General features: G+C 38.0%; 1 protein-coding gene across 1 annotated transcript; it reads left to right on the top strand.

Annotated features, from left to right (window-relative positions):
• Positions 1-3,755: 3,755 nt before the first annotated feature.
• LOC112320924 (histone H2B subacrosomal variant-like) lies at positions 3,756-4,139 on the top strand. The gene has a single exon (XM_024578374.2). The coding sequence runs from the start codon at positions 3,756-3,758 to the stop codon at positions 4,137-4,139; it is 384 nt and encodes a 127-aa protein (XP_024434142.1).
• The last annotated feature ends 11,525 nt before the right edge of the window (positions 4,140-15,664 follow it).

The raw sequence follows: 15,664 nt of genomic DNA, 5'->3' as shown, positions 1-15,664 counted from the left end.
CCCTCTCTTTTAACTCTTTCCCTTACAACTCCCATTCCAGTGTGCGTGTTTTCTCCACACGGAGTTTACAAAAAGCCCCCCAATACCTTCAAAGATTTTGCTCTCCCTAAGCTCAACCAGTGACTCTCAACACTGGCTGCACAATTAAAAGAACTTAAAAGAAAAAGTAAAGCCCTAGCCTCACCCCTGTAGAACCTGATTCAATTAGTCAATTAGCCTTTGCGTGGTTGGCTTGTTTGTTTATTCTAATCTCCTTAGGTGACTTCATTGTGGGTCCAAGTTTGAGAACCACCGCCTTAACTGAAACCTGGATTCTCCCCTGGCAAACACTCTTCCTTTGTCTCTTTCTAGAGACCCCAGTCTCCCACACATGAAAACTACCAGACAAGAAAAGGCAGTTAAGCTCAAGCTCTTCCAGACCAAGATCTTCCATTCTTATGCAAAAATGGAAGCCCTTTATTGACATACCCACCTCTCCTCTACCCCCAGCACCACCCTTATCTGCCTAAATAACTTCTATGTCCATCAAGATTCAACTAAAACCTCACTTCCTCCATAAAAATCTAAGACAACTCTCCATGTTTACAAAAAAAAAAAAGTAAGCAAATCATAAGAAAGTTAGCCCCTATATAGAAAGTATTTTTAAAATATACTTCTGGTCGTCTACTAAGGATAGCATTATTCACCTTCAACTTCTACTCCATTGGTGACCCAGATCTTCCCCGACAACCTCATTCTGTTCACAGTGGCTGTGGTGAGCAGAGTAATGCCCCAAAGTGTTCATATCCGAAACCCCCATACCTGTGAATATGTTACCTTACCTTGCAAAATGGAATTTGCAGTTGTGATTAAGAATCTTGAGATGTGGAGGTGATCCTGGATTGTCCAGATGGACTCAATGTAATCACAGGGGTCCTTAGAAGTGAGAGAGGCAGGCCCGAGACTTGGCATCAGAGTGATACAGCATGAGAAAGACTTGACCACCCATCACTGGAGATGGAGGAAAAACCAAGGAATACAGGCAGTCCCTAGAAGCTGGAAAAGGCAAGATTCTCCCCCAGAGCCTCCAGAAGGAACAGAGCTCTGCTAACACCTTGGATTTAACCCAGTGAGACCCATTCAGACTTAGAAGAACACCAGAATTGTAAGATAATAAATTTGTGTTGTTTTAAACTACTAAATTTGTGGTGATTTCTTACAGCAGCAATAGGAAACTAATACAATGGCTGTGAAAATGTTCCCAGAGTACACACACATCTGTGGGTACATGTTTTCAGCTTTGAGTTAATGTCACCTCTGCTACAATTGTTGTAGAATAATCACTGAGACATTTGATGATGACCTTGAGTCATAACAAGACCATCAATCATAAAGGAAAGAATAGGCAGTTGTAACCCTAGTACTGTGCATACTCAGTTATGAAAGATGTAGAACCCATGCCCCAAACAGACATAGTGTGATCAAGCACAGCACAAAAGCCTGAATAATGCATGGTTTTTAACTTTGGACTCCAGCTACACTTGAACAGCTTGGAGGACCTGGACTTATGGTCCACTCACCCTCACTCCTTTCACTCTCTGTGTCTCCTGCTAAAGGACACCAGACTTAATTCTAAGGCTATGACCTTGAGGGTGAGGGCAGAGGAAAAGGCAAGAGAGGATAGGGGCTTCACAGAGTCTATTCTCAGGATAGGAGAGATGCAAAATAATTAGATTTGCTGCATACTCAGGCCGCTAATCTAACAGGCGTGTCCTAAAGATCACTATGCTTAGAGGTGTCTGCCGTTTGTCCCAGACTGTCTGGAGGAGGAGAAAGGGAGAAGGAAAAGAAAACCCAGCATATCAGTGGTGAACTCATACATATTTTAGAATAACTTATTAAATTTTAAAAGGAAATTCAGGTTAACTCTAAAGTAGCCAGAAATTTTACAGAATCTGTATTCTTCATTTTCTGAACTTGCTGATTAATCAGTATTTTAGCATACAGCTCATCATTTTGGCTCTAAAGCATTTTTTTTAAACTACTGCAAAATATTTCACCCTTCCTTCTTCCCTAACACAAAACTGACTGAGTCATGGGGGCCAGAAAGGTGGGTATCAAAATGTCTGCTTTATTACTGCACACTGTTTGGAGAATGGCCCTTATGTACGGAGCAACAACAGGCTGCCTAATGCAGCAACTCTGTATTAAGCAGAAAGACCTACTCACTTCCCATCAGCTAGCAAAAGTGATCCAGCCCCAGAAGCAGAGCTGCCCACAGTCAGATCTCAATGAGAGTCCACAGGGGCTGAGAAAGGCATTCCTGTCGTCTCCCCACCTTGCCTGTCCCAGGGAGGACTGTTCCCACAGGGAGTGAGGGGGAAAGACCCAAGAATCTAGCCCTTAGTAAAAGTTCTTCAACATGGAGTAGGGAATGAACATTCTCCATCTGATAGCCTCTTCTAAATGATAGCAAATAAAGCTATGCTATTATTATACCAAGTGATTATATCTAGAGAAATCTGAAAGCTAAACTAGCGAGAGCTAACCGAAGATCCATTACTTCAAAGCACAGGTGGAAGCAGTAGCCTTCACCTCAGGGTGAGGGCGCACAGTCTGGGATGTGTTACTAGCAGTAAGTGCGGCCATTCACAATTGATACCCACTGCCTTTGGAAATTAGGGCTCGTTCAAAGTTTTCCATATAACAACTCTATTCTTACCACCTTATATCACATTTACCCTCTGCAGGGTAAGACAAAGCAGAGCAACTACACACAGGATTTGAGACATTTCCCATTACCTTATCTGTGCAGCTACTTTTAGTGAGGGACCTTTTCTGGTAGCATTAATAGTTGTGGCAATGTGAATTATTGAAATGCTCATGAGTTGTTAATTTTTATAGTTGCTTTTATTATTTCTTTTTTATCTTATTCAGGGATAAGTTTGATTAAGAAGGCAGAGGGGTTTTTTTTCCAAGCATGAATATCTCAACATGACACGTGAGCAAGAATGACTGTGCACACACTTTTAGGTAATCATGACGGAAGACCTAGAGTGTCAAGTAAAAACCAGAACATGTAAGAAAATGTGTGAGTTTTTAATGATATTAATATCATTATTAAAAAATTAGTAAACACAGTCCACACTCTATCATAATTTAAATAATAAAATAGGAGAGTTTTTGTTGCATTCTGCAGTTGTATACAGTTGTTCCTAAAGAGTTGGAGTCCAGGAAAAATTTAGAATTCATTTTTAAAGTAACAGTCACAATTTTAAAAAGCAGTTTAGCTATACATATTTATTTTATTATAGGCTTTATTTAATATTTCATTTGCTTATAAAATGAATTTATGAATACTTTTATAAATAGAGATTCCCTCAGGCAGATGGCACTTTTTCCTTTATTTTCTTACCACCAGTCTCCCAGTTTGATGAGGTTTTTTCAATTCTGAAAATATTGTATATATTATGCTTGCAAATTGCTAAGAAATAAAATAGGAAACATGAGTACTTTTTTCTACCCTGAAGTCAATCTCAATTCTTCTGCAACACACATTTCCTTGGGAAAGCTTTAGGTGGGCCAGGAACAAGATTTTTCCATTAACAACAAATCAGTGCCATTGCTAGGTGATTGTGACATAGGACCAGTAACCCCCAATCAGAGAGAAGCTCCAGAAGTCTGATTGTGACACTCCAGCATAAATATGAGAGCTCCCCCAGCTCACAGACCCTTCTCCTCTCCACTCGTAACTGTTAAGGAGAACAACATCTACAATGGCCAAGTCCAACACCAAAAAGAATAAGTGCTCCAGAAGACATCAAAAACCAAGCTCCAGAAAGAGATCACAGTCCTGCACCGACTTTAGCCGAAATTATTCACTCTACATCCGCAGGGTCCTAAAAGAAGTGGATCCCCAGAAGACTATATCATCTCACACCGTGGACATCATGAACACCATGATCAACAACATTTTTGAACGCATTTCTACGCAAGCCTACAATCTGATGTGTTTCAGAAATCGCTGCACCCTCACCCATGAAGATATCCAGAAGGCAATGTATATGCTGTTTCCTGGAAAACGATCTAAGTACGCGGTGACTTTCGGAAGTGAAGCTGTCCAAAGATATGTCCACTCCAAAAACAACGTACCACGTTAATTAAATCTTGGGGAAAGTAAATCAAACTTACTACCCAAAAGATCGCTTCATTATTGAATTCATCTCATCTTTTTTATAGCATAGCCGTTGTTCCTGGCATTTTCCCTGTTTCTCCTATCTCTAGAGAAGAATTACTCTCTTGGTATTTTACCTTTTAACAATTTGACTATTTTAGGTTTTCCTGACACCGGTTCCCATCCAGAACTGTTGTTTTTCCTGTGAATGTGTAGATCTTGTTATGTAAATTCAATGCTCGTTGTATTGTTAACATGTATTGTTAAGGAATTGTTAACCATGTACAGGAGGACTTAGTCCAACTACTTTGACCCCCCAAGTCAAACTGACTTTGAATTTATGAAGATAAATGTTTTAATTAGAAGTATACCAGGGCTGATAAATTTTCAACAAAAAAGTATTTTCTTGAGCAAACTACATTCAACTAAATATAGTTCCTTAATGATGTCTCTATAGAGCACATTAACTATTTCCTTTTTTTAAAATTTTCTGAATTTCAACAAGCTCAGTTCACATCCATGTGAATTTTACCTCACATTTCCATTTACCTTTACATTTAGATTTGGTTCCCTAGGATTATTTGTTCTACATTTACAACCTAAGAACACCCAGGAACCTAACACTCAATTTCTAAACTTTCATAACTTCACACATGCACCTGGAGATGTTTTCCAATCCCATCCCCCTGTCCACTATCCTAAGTGTTCTTTCCCATTCCTTTGCTTTTCTTTGTATTTTTGCTACCTATGTGTATGTCTCTATATAATAGGTTTAATTTTGCTTATTTTGTAACATCGAAGCTGTACTACATATGTTGTTCTGTGTTTGTCTTTTAATCAACATTGTTTCTAAGATTTATACCTGTTGATACATATAGCTCTAGTTCATTCTTTTCACTCCAATGTTACATACTATTTTATAACATGAACGTACCACCGTTTATTTGTCCATCCTCTGTTGATGGAGGTTTGGATTGTTTTTCAATTTTTTTTGGAAAACATGAGCTGTAACAAGAGCTAAGTTTTATATAGCATTTGCTATGTGCCCAGCATTTTATGTAAATTAATTTCTTTACTCCCTATAAGAACTTTATGAGGTAAATGGGGCACAGAGAACTAAGTAACCTGTTTGAGGTCATACACCTGGGTAAGCAGCAGAGCCAGAATCTGAGTAGATTAACACAGTCCACTTGGACACATGCTACATGCTGTGAATATTCTTATACATATATCTTCTGGTACAAATGTACAAGAATTTCTCTAGGTGAAATAGCTAATGATAGGATTGCTGGATCATTGATACGCCCATATTCAACTTTACTAGATGCTACCAGACTATATTCCAAAGTGTTTGTACCAATTTATTTTTGTAGTAGATGAGCAATTTAGATTCTTCTGTAAGAAACACATCACTTAAGTTTCCTCAGAAAAAGGGTGTTTCTTGTATATGTATACTGGGATTAGATCTGAGACTATTCTAGGTGTCTCTCACTTAGGACCAACTCTCTATTTTCCTTAGGGTTGCTCACTTTTAAACCCTTCCTTCTCAGAGTTCCAGGAAATACATATAGACCTGACAAATAGACATATTGGATTCCACTTACATGAAGTAGCACAATTTTACCACAATAAAACATGTTTTAAAAAGTTTTTAGGTGGGTAGTTCTATACGCATGCATTTATATAATCAGACTTGAAACCATCCTATTTGAATTAGGCCCAGGCAGAGGCTGCTGGCCACCCTCAAGATTCGCTGACCATGATCAGACACCCACATCTGCCATTCTGCAGTGGGTTGGCATCAGTGGGCCTCAAAGGCCTACCGGGGATCAGCAAATTAGAACCCTTGGGCCAAACCTAGAATCAGCCCTTTTATGTACAGCCCCACAAGCTAAGAAGTTTTTTTGTTTTACAATTTTATGGGGATATTTTAAAAGAAAATTAAAAACAAAAGAATGTTCAACAAGCCTAATGTCCAAATCCTAAAACGTTTACTATCTGGCTCTTTACAGAAAAGTTTCCAAACTCCACTCCACATGATGCTGCTGCTTTCTTAGGGACTGAGATATAGCAGGTTTGCTAAGGCTTTGCTTGAGACATCCATATCTGGATTAAAAGTTCACAGATATAAAAAGTTTATAGTTGGCTTTTCAGATCGTTGGAGTAAGGACTTGAGTAGCATGTACAAATGGTACTCAACAATTGGGGTAATGGACTAACCATTCACAAAAAGGTTTTATTATAAATTGAGGTATTAAAGTTGGTTGAAGAACAACTCTATAGGGTTCTTCATATGTTATTCTCTTTATTTTTGTGTACATTTTGAAATATTTTTACAGAATTTCAAAATCAGATCAAGATTCTTGGAGAACTCTGGAACTGGATTCAAGCCTGATTATATAAATGCATTTTGTAAAAATACCCATATTTAAAAAAATTTAGCTGTTTTTTAGTGTGATAAAATACATATAACATAAAGCTTACCATTTCAACCCTTCTGAGTACACAGGTCAGTCACATCAAGTGCATTTGCATTGTTATGCCACCTTCACCACCACCCATCCTATGGCTTTTCCATGTTGCCAAACTAAAACTCTGCAAACAATAACGACAATTTCTCCTCCCTCTGTAACCCTTGGCAATCACCATTCTGCTTCCTGTCTCCATGAATTTGGCTACTTGAGGTACTTCACGTAAGTGGAATCCAACAGTATTTGTCGTTTTGTGACTGGCTTATATCACTTAGCATAATGTCTTCAAGATTCATCTATGTTATAACACATATCAGAATGTCCTTTCTTTATAAAGCTGAATGATATGCCACTGTATGTGATATCACATTTTGTCAATCCATTAATCTGTTGCTGAATGGAGAAACTTGGGTCACTTGGGTCACTTCCACCTTTTGGCTATTGAAAATAATGCCACTATGAACATGGGTGTACAAATATCTTTTTGTTTCTCTTCAATTCTTCTAGGTATACCCAGAGATGGAATTTCTAGATCATATGGTAATTCTATTTTTAATTTTGGGTAGGACTGCCACCCTGTTTCCCACACTGGCTGTTCTATTGTACATTCACACCAGCAATAAACAAGGGTCCCAGTTTCTCCACATCCTCACCAACCCTTGTTATTTTCTGGATGTATAGAATGTATATAGATGTAGCCATCCTAATGTGTGTGAAGGGGGTTAAATTTGCATTTCCCTAATGATTAGTGATGCTGAGCATCTTTTCATGTGTTTATTGACCATTCGTATATTTCCTTAAGAGAAATGTCTATTCAGGTCCATCTTTTGTCCATTTTTTAATTGGTTTGTTTGCTTTTTTATTGTTGAGTTCTATGAGTTCTTTATATATTCTGAATGTTAATCCCTTCTCATATATATGATTTGCAAATATTTTCTCCCATTCCATAGAATCTTTACCCAGTTGATAGAGTCCTTTGATACTCAAAAGTTATTAATTTTCATGAAGTCCAATTGGTCTATTTTTTAAATTTTGTTGTCTGTGCCTTTGGTGTCATATGTGACTTTATATTGTTCCTTTATTAAAAAGTTATATGCAATAACATTAATAATATTTTAAAACTCTAGAGTCAATTAATAAAGTCAACATAGCATCTAAAAATAGTCTCACACTATGTAAAACATTAAGAGAGTCAAAATTATATCAATGCATACTTTCAACATCAATAGGACCATTTTACTAATTATTTTTTCAGTCTTGGCCCCTAATAACCTGTGACAGTTAAATGACAGTAAGACAAAAAGTAGCATACATTGGTAGTAGTCCTCTAATATGTATTTACCATTTCTTCAGAAATAGGACCCCCAATTTTTAGCTGAACTCACAGTCACCCAAGGCAAAGGTTACATTTCAATCCTCCTGTAATTAAGTGTGCCCATGTCACCAAGTTCTGACAAATACAAAGGTACATGTAACTTCTGGAAAGGTCCTTAAATATCAACAGAGTGCTCTTTTCCCTTTTCTTCTTTCCTGCTGGTTGGAATGAAGATGTAAAGGTTGGAGCTGAAGCAGCCATCTTAAGCTAGGGATTGAAACCTGTATATAAAGGATGGTAGAACAGAAAAATAAAAGAGTTTTTGGCTTCTGATGACTGCCTATGTTTGCATGAGAGAGAAATAAATGTCTAATTTGTCTAACTTGTCTAAATGTCTAACTTGTTTAAGTCAGTTATTGTTATTTTGGGTTTCTATCATTCACAGTCAAAACTAATTCTAATATAGACATCTAAAAGATTACTGATTTCTAAAAATGCGGTTAGTCTGAAAATGATTGTATGTTTATTAAATAAAAACATATTAATCTAGAAATGGAGGTTGAAAAATGTCTGTGTATTTACCAGATGTTGCTATAAAATGAAATCTCATGCCATTTAGCAATCCTTTCTCAGACGGCAAGAGCTTGCCTGTTATTAGTCTATTGGACACTTGATGTGATTTTGAAACATTACTTAAAATACAAAAATAAGTGAGAGATTCAAAGAAGATAGACAAGAAAATTTCCAACTGAGTCAAAAACATGACCAATACGTGGACTCTGTGGTAATTTGAAGCTAGAGATGTAGTGTCATGAAAGACGTCTCACACCAACAAGAAATAATAGTGCAGATTTTGTAGCACAACTCACCCAAACAATACAATTCTAGCAAACGTAGACCCTTCTCTGAGTTTAGAAACTTTATTTTGAAAAAGAATCATGTGATCTCACTCAAATATATGCTGTCACTTATTATAAATGTTTAAAGATATGTGCACTGCTAGCTTGTACTTGTATGAACTAAATGTTCCAGAAAGTACTGGGGGATAGGAAAGTACCTTTAAGTATAGTACCTTACATATGGTACTTAGGGTTGATTTATGCATTCACAGAAATGCCTGCCTTGAGATGGATGCTGAGAAAACAAAGACAAGGTCCATCCCTCTCAAAGCTTAGAATCTTATGGAATAAAAACTGAAAATAAAATGAATTATTGGGAATAGCTGACATACATTGAGTCTAGGATCTAAGATAGGCATTATTCTAAGTACTCCGTATATGTCATCTCAATATAAAGCCCATGACAACCACATGAAAGATCATTATCATTTCATAGTCAGAAAAAAAAATCTAAGAACCTTGCTAGAGGTCACAGAGCTCATAATAAAAGAAATGCAACTAACCCTACAAATACCCTCTGCCTCCAGAGCCTGTAACTTAAAGATCAATGAGTGCTGCGTCTCCTACAGAGAAAGAAATGTAGACAGTGCCATGGAACATGGAAGGGACATCTAACCCAGAAGGGAGAGGTGGCTTACAGGAGATGATTCCTCACCCATGTCTTGAAGGAAATGCACATTAGTTAGAAGAAATAATATTTGCAAAATGATAGGACATTAAACAGTATACATTTAAGATAATTCCAAGCTGAATGGCTGCCAATAAGTATAAGAGGGGTATGGTGGAAATGAGTTCAGAGAGGTAGGCAAAAATATGTGGGCCAATTTATAACTTGAATTTGGTCCCAGTACCTATAGGAAGATCCATGGAGGGACTTAGAGCAGGAGAAAGATGTAATTTCATTTGTATTTATAAAGATTACTCCAGCAGCAGAAATGAGGAAGATAAAACAAGGAGACCCCAGCTTACATATTATTGAAGTGATCCAGAAAAGACTTGCTGAGAGCCTGAACCAAGTCATTCAGAGTGGAAATGAGGAGGTAGAGATAGATGTGAAAGATACTTAGCAGACAGAATCACCAGGAGACACGTGCAATGTGTACCGAACCAGAGAAACAGCCGACTAGGAATTCCCAGCTTTGGCCCAGGAGGCGTCATGGATAGAGGCAAGACATGAGGCTCAGTCTATTTACCACTTCCATATAAAATATCTAGACATGTAAGACACTGCTGTAAATGGTGCCAAAGGTGAGTACCAAAGTGCACAAGAGTGCTCACAGTGCGAGGATCTGGCGACAGTCAAACCCCCGGGGGGCGGGGGCAGAAGATTAGCACTTATTTAAAGCTTAAGTAAAGCAAGACAACTTGATTTTTTAAATACTTGTGACTGGTTTTTATCACAAACTTGTGCTATGTCACACATCATGTACTGGCAGATTTCTGGTTGTTTTTGGAAGACATACAGCAGTGTGGAAGAAACCAACATCCTATGTATCCTGTGTAAATATATGGGGAGAAAGCGGCAGCCTTTAAATAGGATAAGTCAAGATGGAAGGTTAGTCAGTTACATTCAAAATGAAGAGAATCCTGAAACATAAAAACTGCTATTTGTCTGTGTGTGTTGTTCGTAGACAGTTGCTCAGAGGACAGTTTTCTTTCTTTTTTTTTTTTTTTTTGTGATAGCCAACCCCCCCCCCCAAAAAAACAAAAACAAACCAACCCACCTGTTTTCATGAAAGATCAAAATGGTCTGGGCAGGTCTATGCAGCTTCAGAGCCCTGGCAATAAAATGGGACATAAAAATAGTTTGAGAAAAGACTGGTTTCCCCACTCTACACTGGGACCAGAATCCCAAAGTGGAGCTGCAAATAAGGACCCCACAAAGCTGGCGGGGAAGAGGGAGAACAAAGCAGTGCCCTGTGATGACTGTTCCCAATAAGCTGGTTCATGGGCACATGTGAAGCCAGACCCCCTTGGGAGAATCACAGAAACTTCTGTGGGATCTTTGCCAGAAAAGTGAGTTATGGAACCTTAGAGTTACTAAGGTTTTACCCTACCTTCCTAAGTCCTTTCAATGGGCATCTCATTTTTTGGTCCTCACTTCCTACTGTGGTTTCTCCAGAGGAGTCACTTGACATCAAATTAGTCTCTGCACAGTTGCGTGCTGGTGCCCAATCAGGTTAGCCATTTACAGTATTATTAAACTATCCCTTACCTTTTTGCATTTGCATTACTCCACATTTAAAAGGCTTTCAAGAAAAGAAAAAATCCTAGTTGCAAGGAAGGCTAAGACATTTAGCTGGGCATATTGTCCCCATATAAATGCAGAGTTATATTACTGAGGAGGAGAGAGAAAAGATATTGAGATATGCAACTAGCATACTCTACCAAAAATGGTTGAAGAATAAATAATAATAATAATAATTAATAATAATAATAATAATAATTCTTTCAATCTACCTAACTCCCCAAAGACATCTATGCAAGGATTTTCTGGTGCCACAAATAAATTGTTCCCACAGTACACTATTCTATTTACAAAATTTTTATGTGAAATAAATGTAGATACTTTTGTGGCAAGAATAATGGGAATAGGTTGACTGTGAAGCCAAAAATGGGAAAACCTGCATTTTGTATTGGTACACTAAAATCACAATATTCCTCTAATCTAGCAGTTGGCTTTTGTCCTCAAGCTGTGGTGTCTGGAAGAATATGATAAGAAACTCTTTTACATTAAATGTCAGCTATACTCTCACATTGTTATATTGAAGATTGCTTAAATTGAACTTGTAGCAAAGCAGCCCTCTTTTCTGCTTAACTATATTCATTTTCCAAGCAAACATCTCTCACATTTCAAGGAAAAGCTGTCAAAAATAATATTTAAGTCCGACATATTCAAAATACCGCATAGAAACTAAATGCTCATCCTTCTAAAATTGTACAGAAATATGCAATTTAAGTAAAGGAATTTGAAAAAATTAAGGTATATGATGCATTCCTATGCAAAGACAACTGTCACTTTTAATGTATTTTTATTTCCAATAATGATAATAATAGCTAACATTTAGTAGGTGATTATTATGTACCAAGAGCGGAGCTGACCACGTTATTTTATTCATTCATAAACTCTAAGAACTTCAGTGTGTTTTCTTAAATTTTTGCTCCTTAGTCTCTGTCATTCATTCATCCTTTCCATAAACATTTGCTGAACATTTATCATGTACCCAGCACTATACTAAAAGATAGGGATACAGAGATTTTTTTTAAAAACCCACAACATTGTATCTTAAAGAAACTAACAATTTTTCAAAAGTGAACAAATGGAGAAATGAAATGAGTACATTCTAATTCCTGTGTACATGGGTTCTGAGACAGACCACGGGAGTTCAGATCGGAACTCTGCAAATGCCTAGCTGTGGGACTTGAGGCAAATCATGTAACGTTTCCAAGTCTCAGTCTCCTTGTCTGAAAAAAAGGGATACAAACATACTAGACAAGATAAAGCCTTGTAAAGCACCTAACTCACTGTCTGTCACAATGTAAATGCTCAGTAAATATTAATATTTATTCATGGAAGTACTAGCACCCAGGGTGCTGACACGACACTAAGGAAGACCCTGAATCCATGTACCAGGCGGAGAGGGGCTTTAAGAAGACACCTGAATTGTGTGTTGAAGGCTCTAAAACTCAGATTTCTCCTACATTCTCCAGATTTTATGGTCAACCTTCTCTTTCATGCTCAAATAACCCTGACCCACATCCTGTAAAAGCAGAAAATCTTGTCTTTCATTGGGTTACCCCTCAGAGAGAGCAGTAAAACCCTGAGGAATGATGACATGTTGCACAGATCCTCAGGCTCCCCCAGCCAGATGCTCTCACAGGATTGTTGCTCTACTTTGCGCACAGCGTATCTGCTCACACCTAACCAGTTGTCCCATGCTGTTTCTCTTTTCCCTGTTTCACATGAAAAATGGGAGTGAGACCACTCACATTGACCACTGAGACCACCTGAGTAGGATTCCCAACTATGTCATTTTGTAATTATTTGCTTCAGCCCTTGGATGATGCATGTTGGCCAATAGATGACATTTTTAGTTCCAGGACAACCATGCCCTTCCTTTATCTCTACCCCAGGCTCTGAAGTCGCACTGTGCCTTGTGGTCAAGCCCATCTGAGATAGGGCAGAATAGGACTTTGCCTCACCATGAAGGTCACATAAGTGTTTTCCATGAATGAAAAGAAGCTACCTGCTGCAAATACCTAAAAGTGTCACAATTTGTCAAGACATGACTGGAGAGTCACATATTAAGATCAGAAGTTTAAGAAGAGGAAGGTATGAGAAACTTGTTACCCCTACTAGCACTTTGATCTTTAGCCAAAGATCAAAGCTTTAGCTTCACTTTGCCTCACTTTCCTCCTCTGTAAAAAGGGAGCAGGGATACCCATGTCACTAGATTTTTAGAAGAATTAGTTGAGATAATGTCAAATCAGAAACAGAACCTGCTATAGAGTAGACACAACAAATGCCATATATCTTCAATTCTAAAATCACAAAGAAACAAGACAAAGAAATATGGCCCAAATGAAAGAACAGATCAAAACTTCAGAAAAAGAACTAAGCAATGAGGAGATAGCTAACCAATCAGATGCAGAGTTCAAAACACTGGTAATCGGGATGCTCACAGAAATGACTGAGTACAGACACAAAATAAAGGAAGGAGTGAAAGCTATACAAAGTGAAATAAAGAAAAATATTCAGGGAACCAACAGGGAAGGGAAGGAAACTGGGACTCAAATCAATGATTTTAAACAGAAGGAAGAAATAAACATTCAACCAGAACAGAATGAGGAAACAAGAATTCAAAAAAATGAGGAAAGGCTTAGGAACCTCTGGAAAAACTTTAAATGTTCCAACATCCAAATCATAGGGATGCCAGAAGGAGAAGAGGAAGAGCAAGAAATGGAAAACTTATTTGAAAAAATAATGAAGGAGAACTTCCCCAATTTGGTGAAGGAAATAGACTTGCAGGAAGTCCAGGAAGCTCAGAGAGTCCCAAAGAAGTTGAACCCATGGAAGAATACATCAAGACACGTCACAATTACATTACCCAAGATTAAAGATAAGGAGAGAATCTTAAAAGCAGCAAGAGAAAAGGAGTTACCTACAAAGTAGTTCCCATAAGACTATCAGATTTCTCAAAAAGAAACCTTATGGGCAAGAAGGGGAAGGGTCAAGTCAAGGAACATGTATAAAAGACCCATGGACAAAGACAGCTTGGGGAAAGATTGAATGTGGCAGGTGGGGGTGGGTAGGGCAGGGGAGAGTAATAGTGGGGAAATGGGGACAACTGTAATTGAGCAACAATAAAAAAATTTTTAAAGTAACTTTACAGGCAGGAAGGGGCTGGAAAGAAATATTTGGAGTCATGAAAAGCAAAGACCTACATCCAAGATTACTCTATCCAGCAAAGCTATCATTTAGAATGGAAGGGCAGATAAAGTGCTTCCCAGATAAGGTCAAGTTAGAAGAGTTCATCACCAAGCTTTTATTACACAAAATGTTAAAGAGCCTTTTCTAAGAAAAAGAAGATCAAAAACTAGGAAGACTAAAATTACAACAAACTCACAACTATCAACAACCGAGCCTAAAAAACAAAAACACACTAAGCAAACAACTAGAACAGGAACAGAATCACAGGAGTGGAGATCACCTGGAGGGTTATCAGCAGGGAGGAGGCAGGGGGAGAATGGGGGAATGGTACAGAGAATAAGAAGCACAAATGGTAGGTACAAAATAGGCAGGGGGAGGTTAAGAATAGTATAGGAAATGGAGAAGCCAAAGAACTTATATGTATGACCCATGGACATGAACTAAGGAGTGAGGGAATGCTGGAGGGAGGAGGTGCAGGGTGGAGAGGGATAAAGGGGATAAAATGGGACAACTGTAATAGCATAATCAATAAAATGTACTTAAAAGGAAATGTATTTTGTAAAGCTACAGCTTCCATATATACTGGTTCCACTAATAGATCTGGGCAAAGTAAGTTGAAAACCTTCTGGAAAGGATTCACCATTTTAAACATCATTAAGAACATTCATGACTCATGGCAAAACATCAAAATATCATAAGTAACAGGAATTTGAAAGAAGTTGATTGCAACCCTTATGGTTGACTTTGAGGGGTTCAAGACTTCAGTGGAGGTAGTAACTGTAGATATGGTGGAAATAGCAAGAGAACTAAAATTAAAAGTGGAACCTGAAGATATGACCAAATTGCTGCAATCTCATGCTAAAATTTTAATGAATGAGGAGTTTCTTCTATGGATGAGGCAGGAAAGTGGTCTTTTGAGATGAAATTCACTCCCGGTAAAGGTACATGAAGATCGTTGAAATGACAGTAAAGAGCTTATAATACTACGTAAACTTAGTTGATGGAGCAGTGTCAGGGTTTGAGAGGACTGACTCCAATTTTGAAAGTTCTTCAGTGGGTAAAGCATTGCATGCCACAGAGAGACCGTTCATGAAAGGAAGAGTCAACCCGCATGGCAAACTTCAGTTTTAAGAAATTCCCACAACCTCCTCAACCTTCAGCAACCATCGCCCCGATCAGTCGGCTGCTATCCGTGTTGAGGCAAGATCCTTCACCACCAAAAAGCTTTCAACTTGCTGAAGGCTCAGATGATGGTTAGCATTTTTAAGCAAAAAGTACTTTTTAATGAAGGTATGTATATTGTTTTTAAGGCATAATGTTATTGCACACTTAATAGACTCCAGTAGAGTGTAAGCATAACTTTTATATGCACCGGGAAACCAAAAGTTTTGAGTG

The sequence above is a fragment of the Desmodus rotundus genome, chromosome 1 (assembly GCF_022682495.2).
Source record: "Desmodus rotundus isolate HL8 chromosome 1, HLdesRot8A.1, whole genome shotgun sequence".
NCBI lineage: Eukaryota > Metazoa > Chordata > Mammalia > Chiroptera > Phyllostomidae > Desmodus > Desmodus rotundus.
Note: the sequence above shows the minus strand (reverse complement) of the source record. Positions and strands in the feature narration are given on the sequence as shown.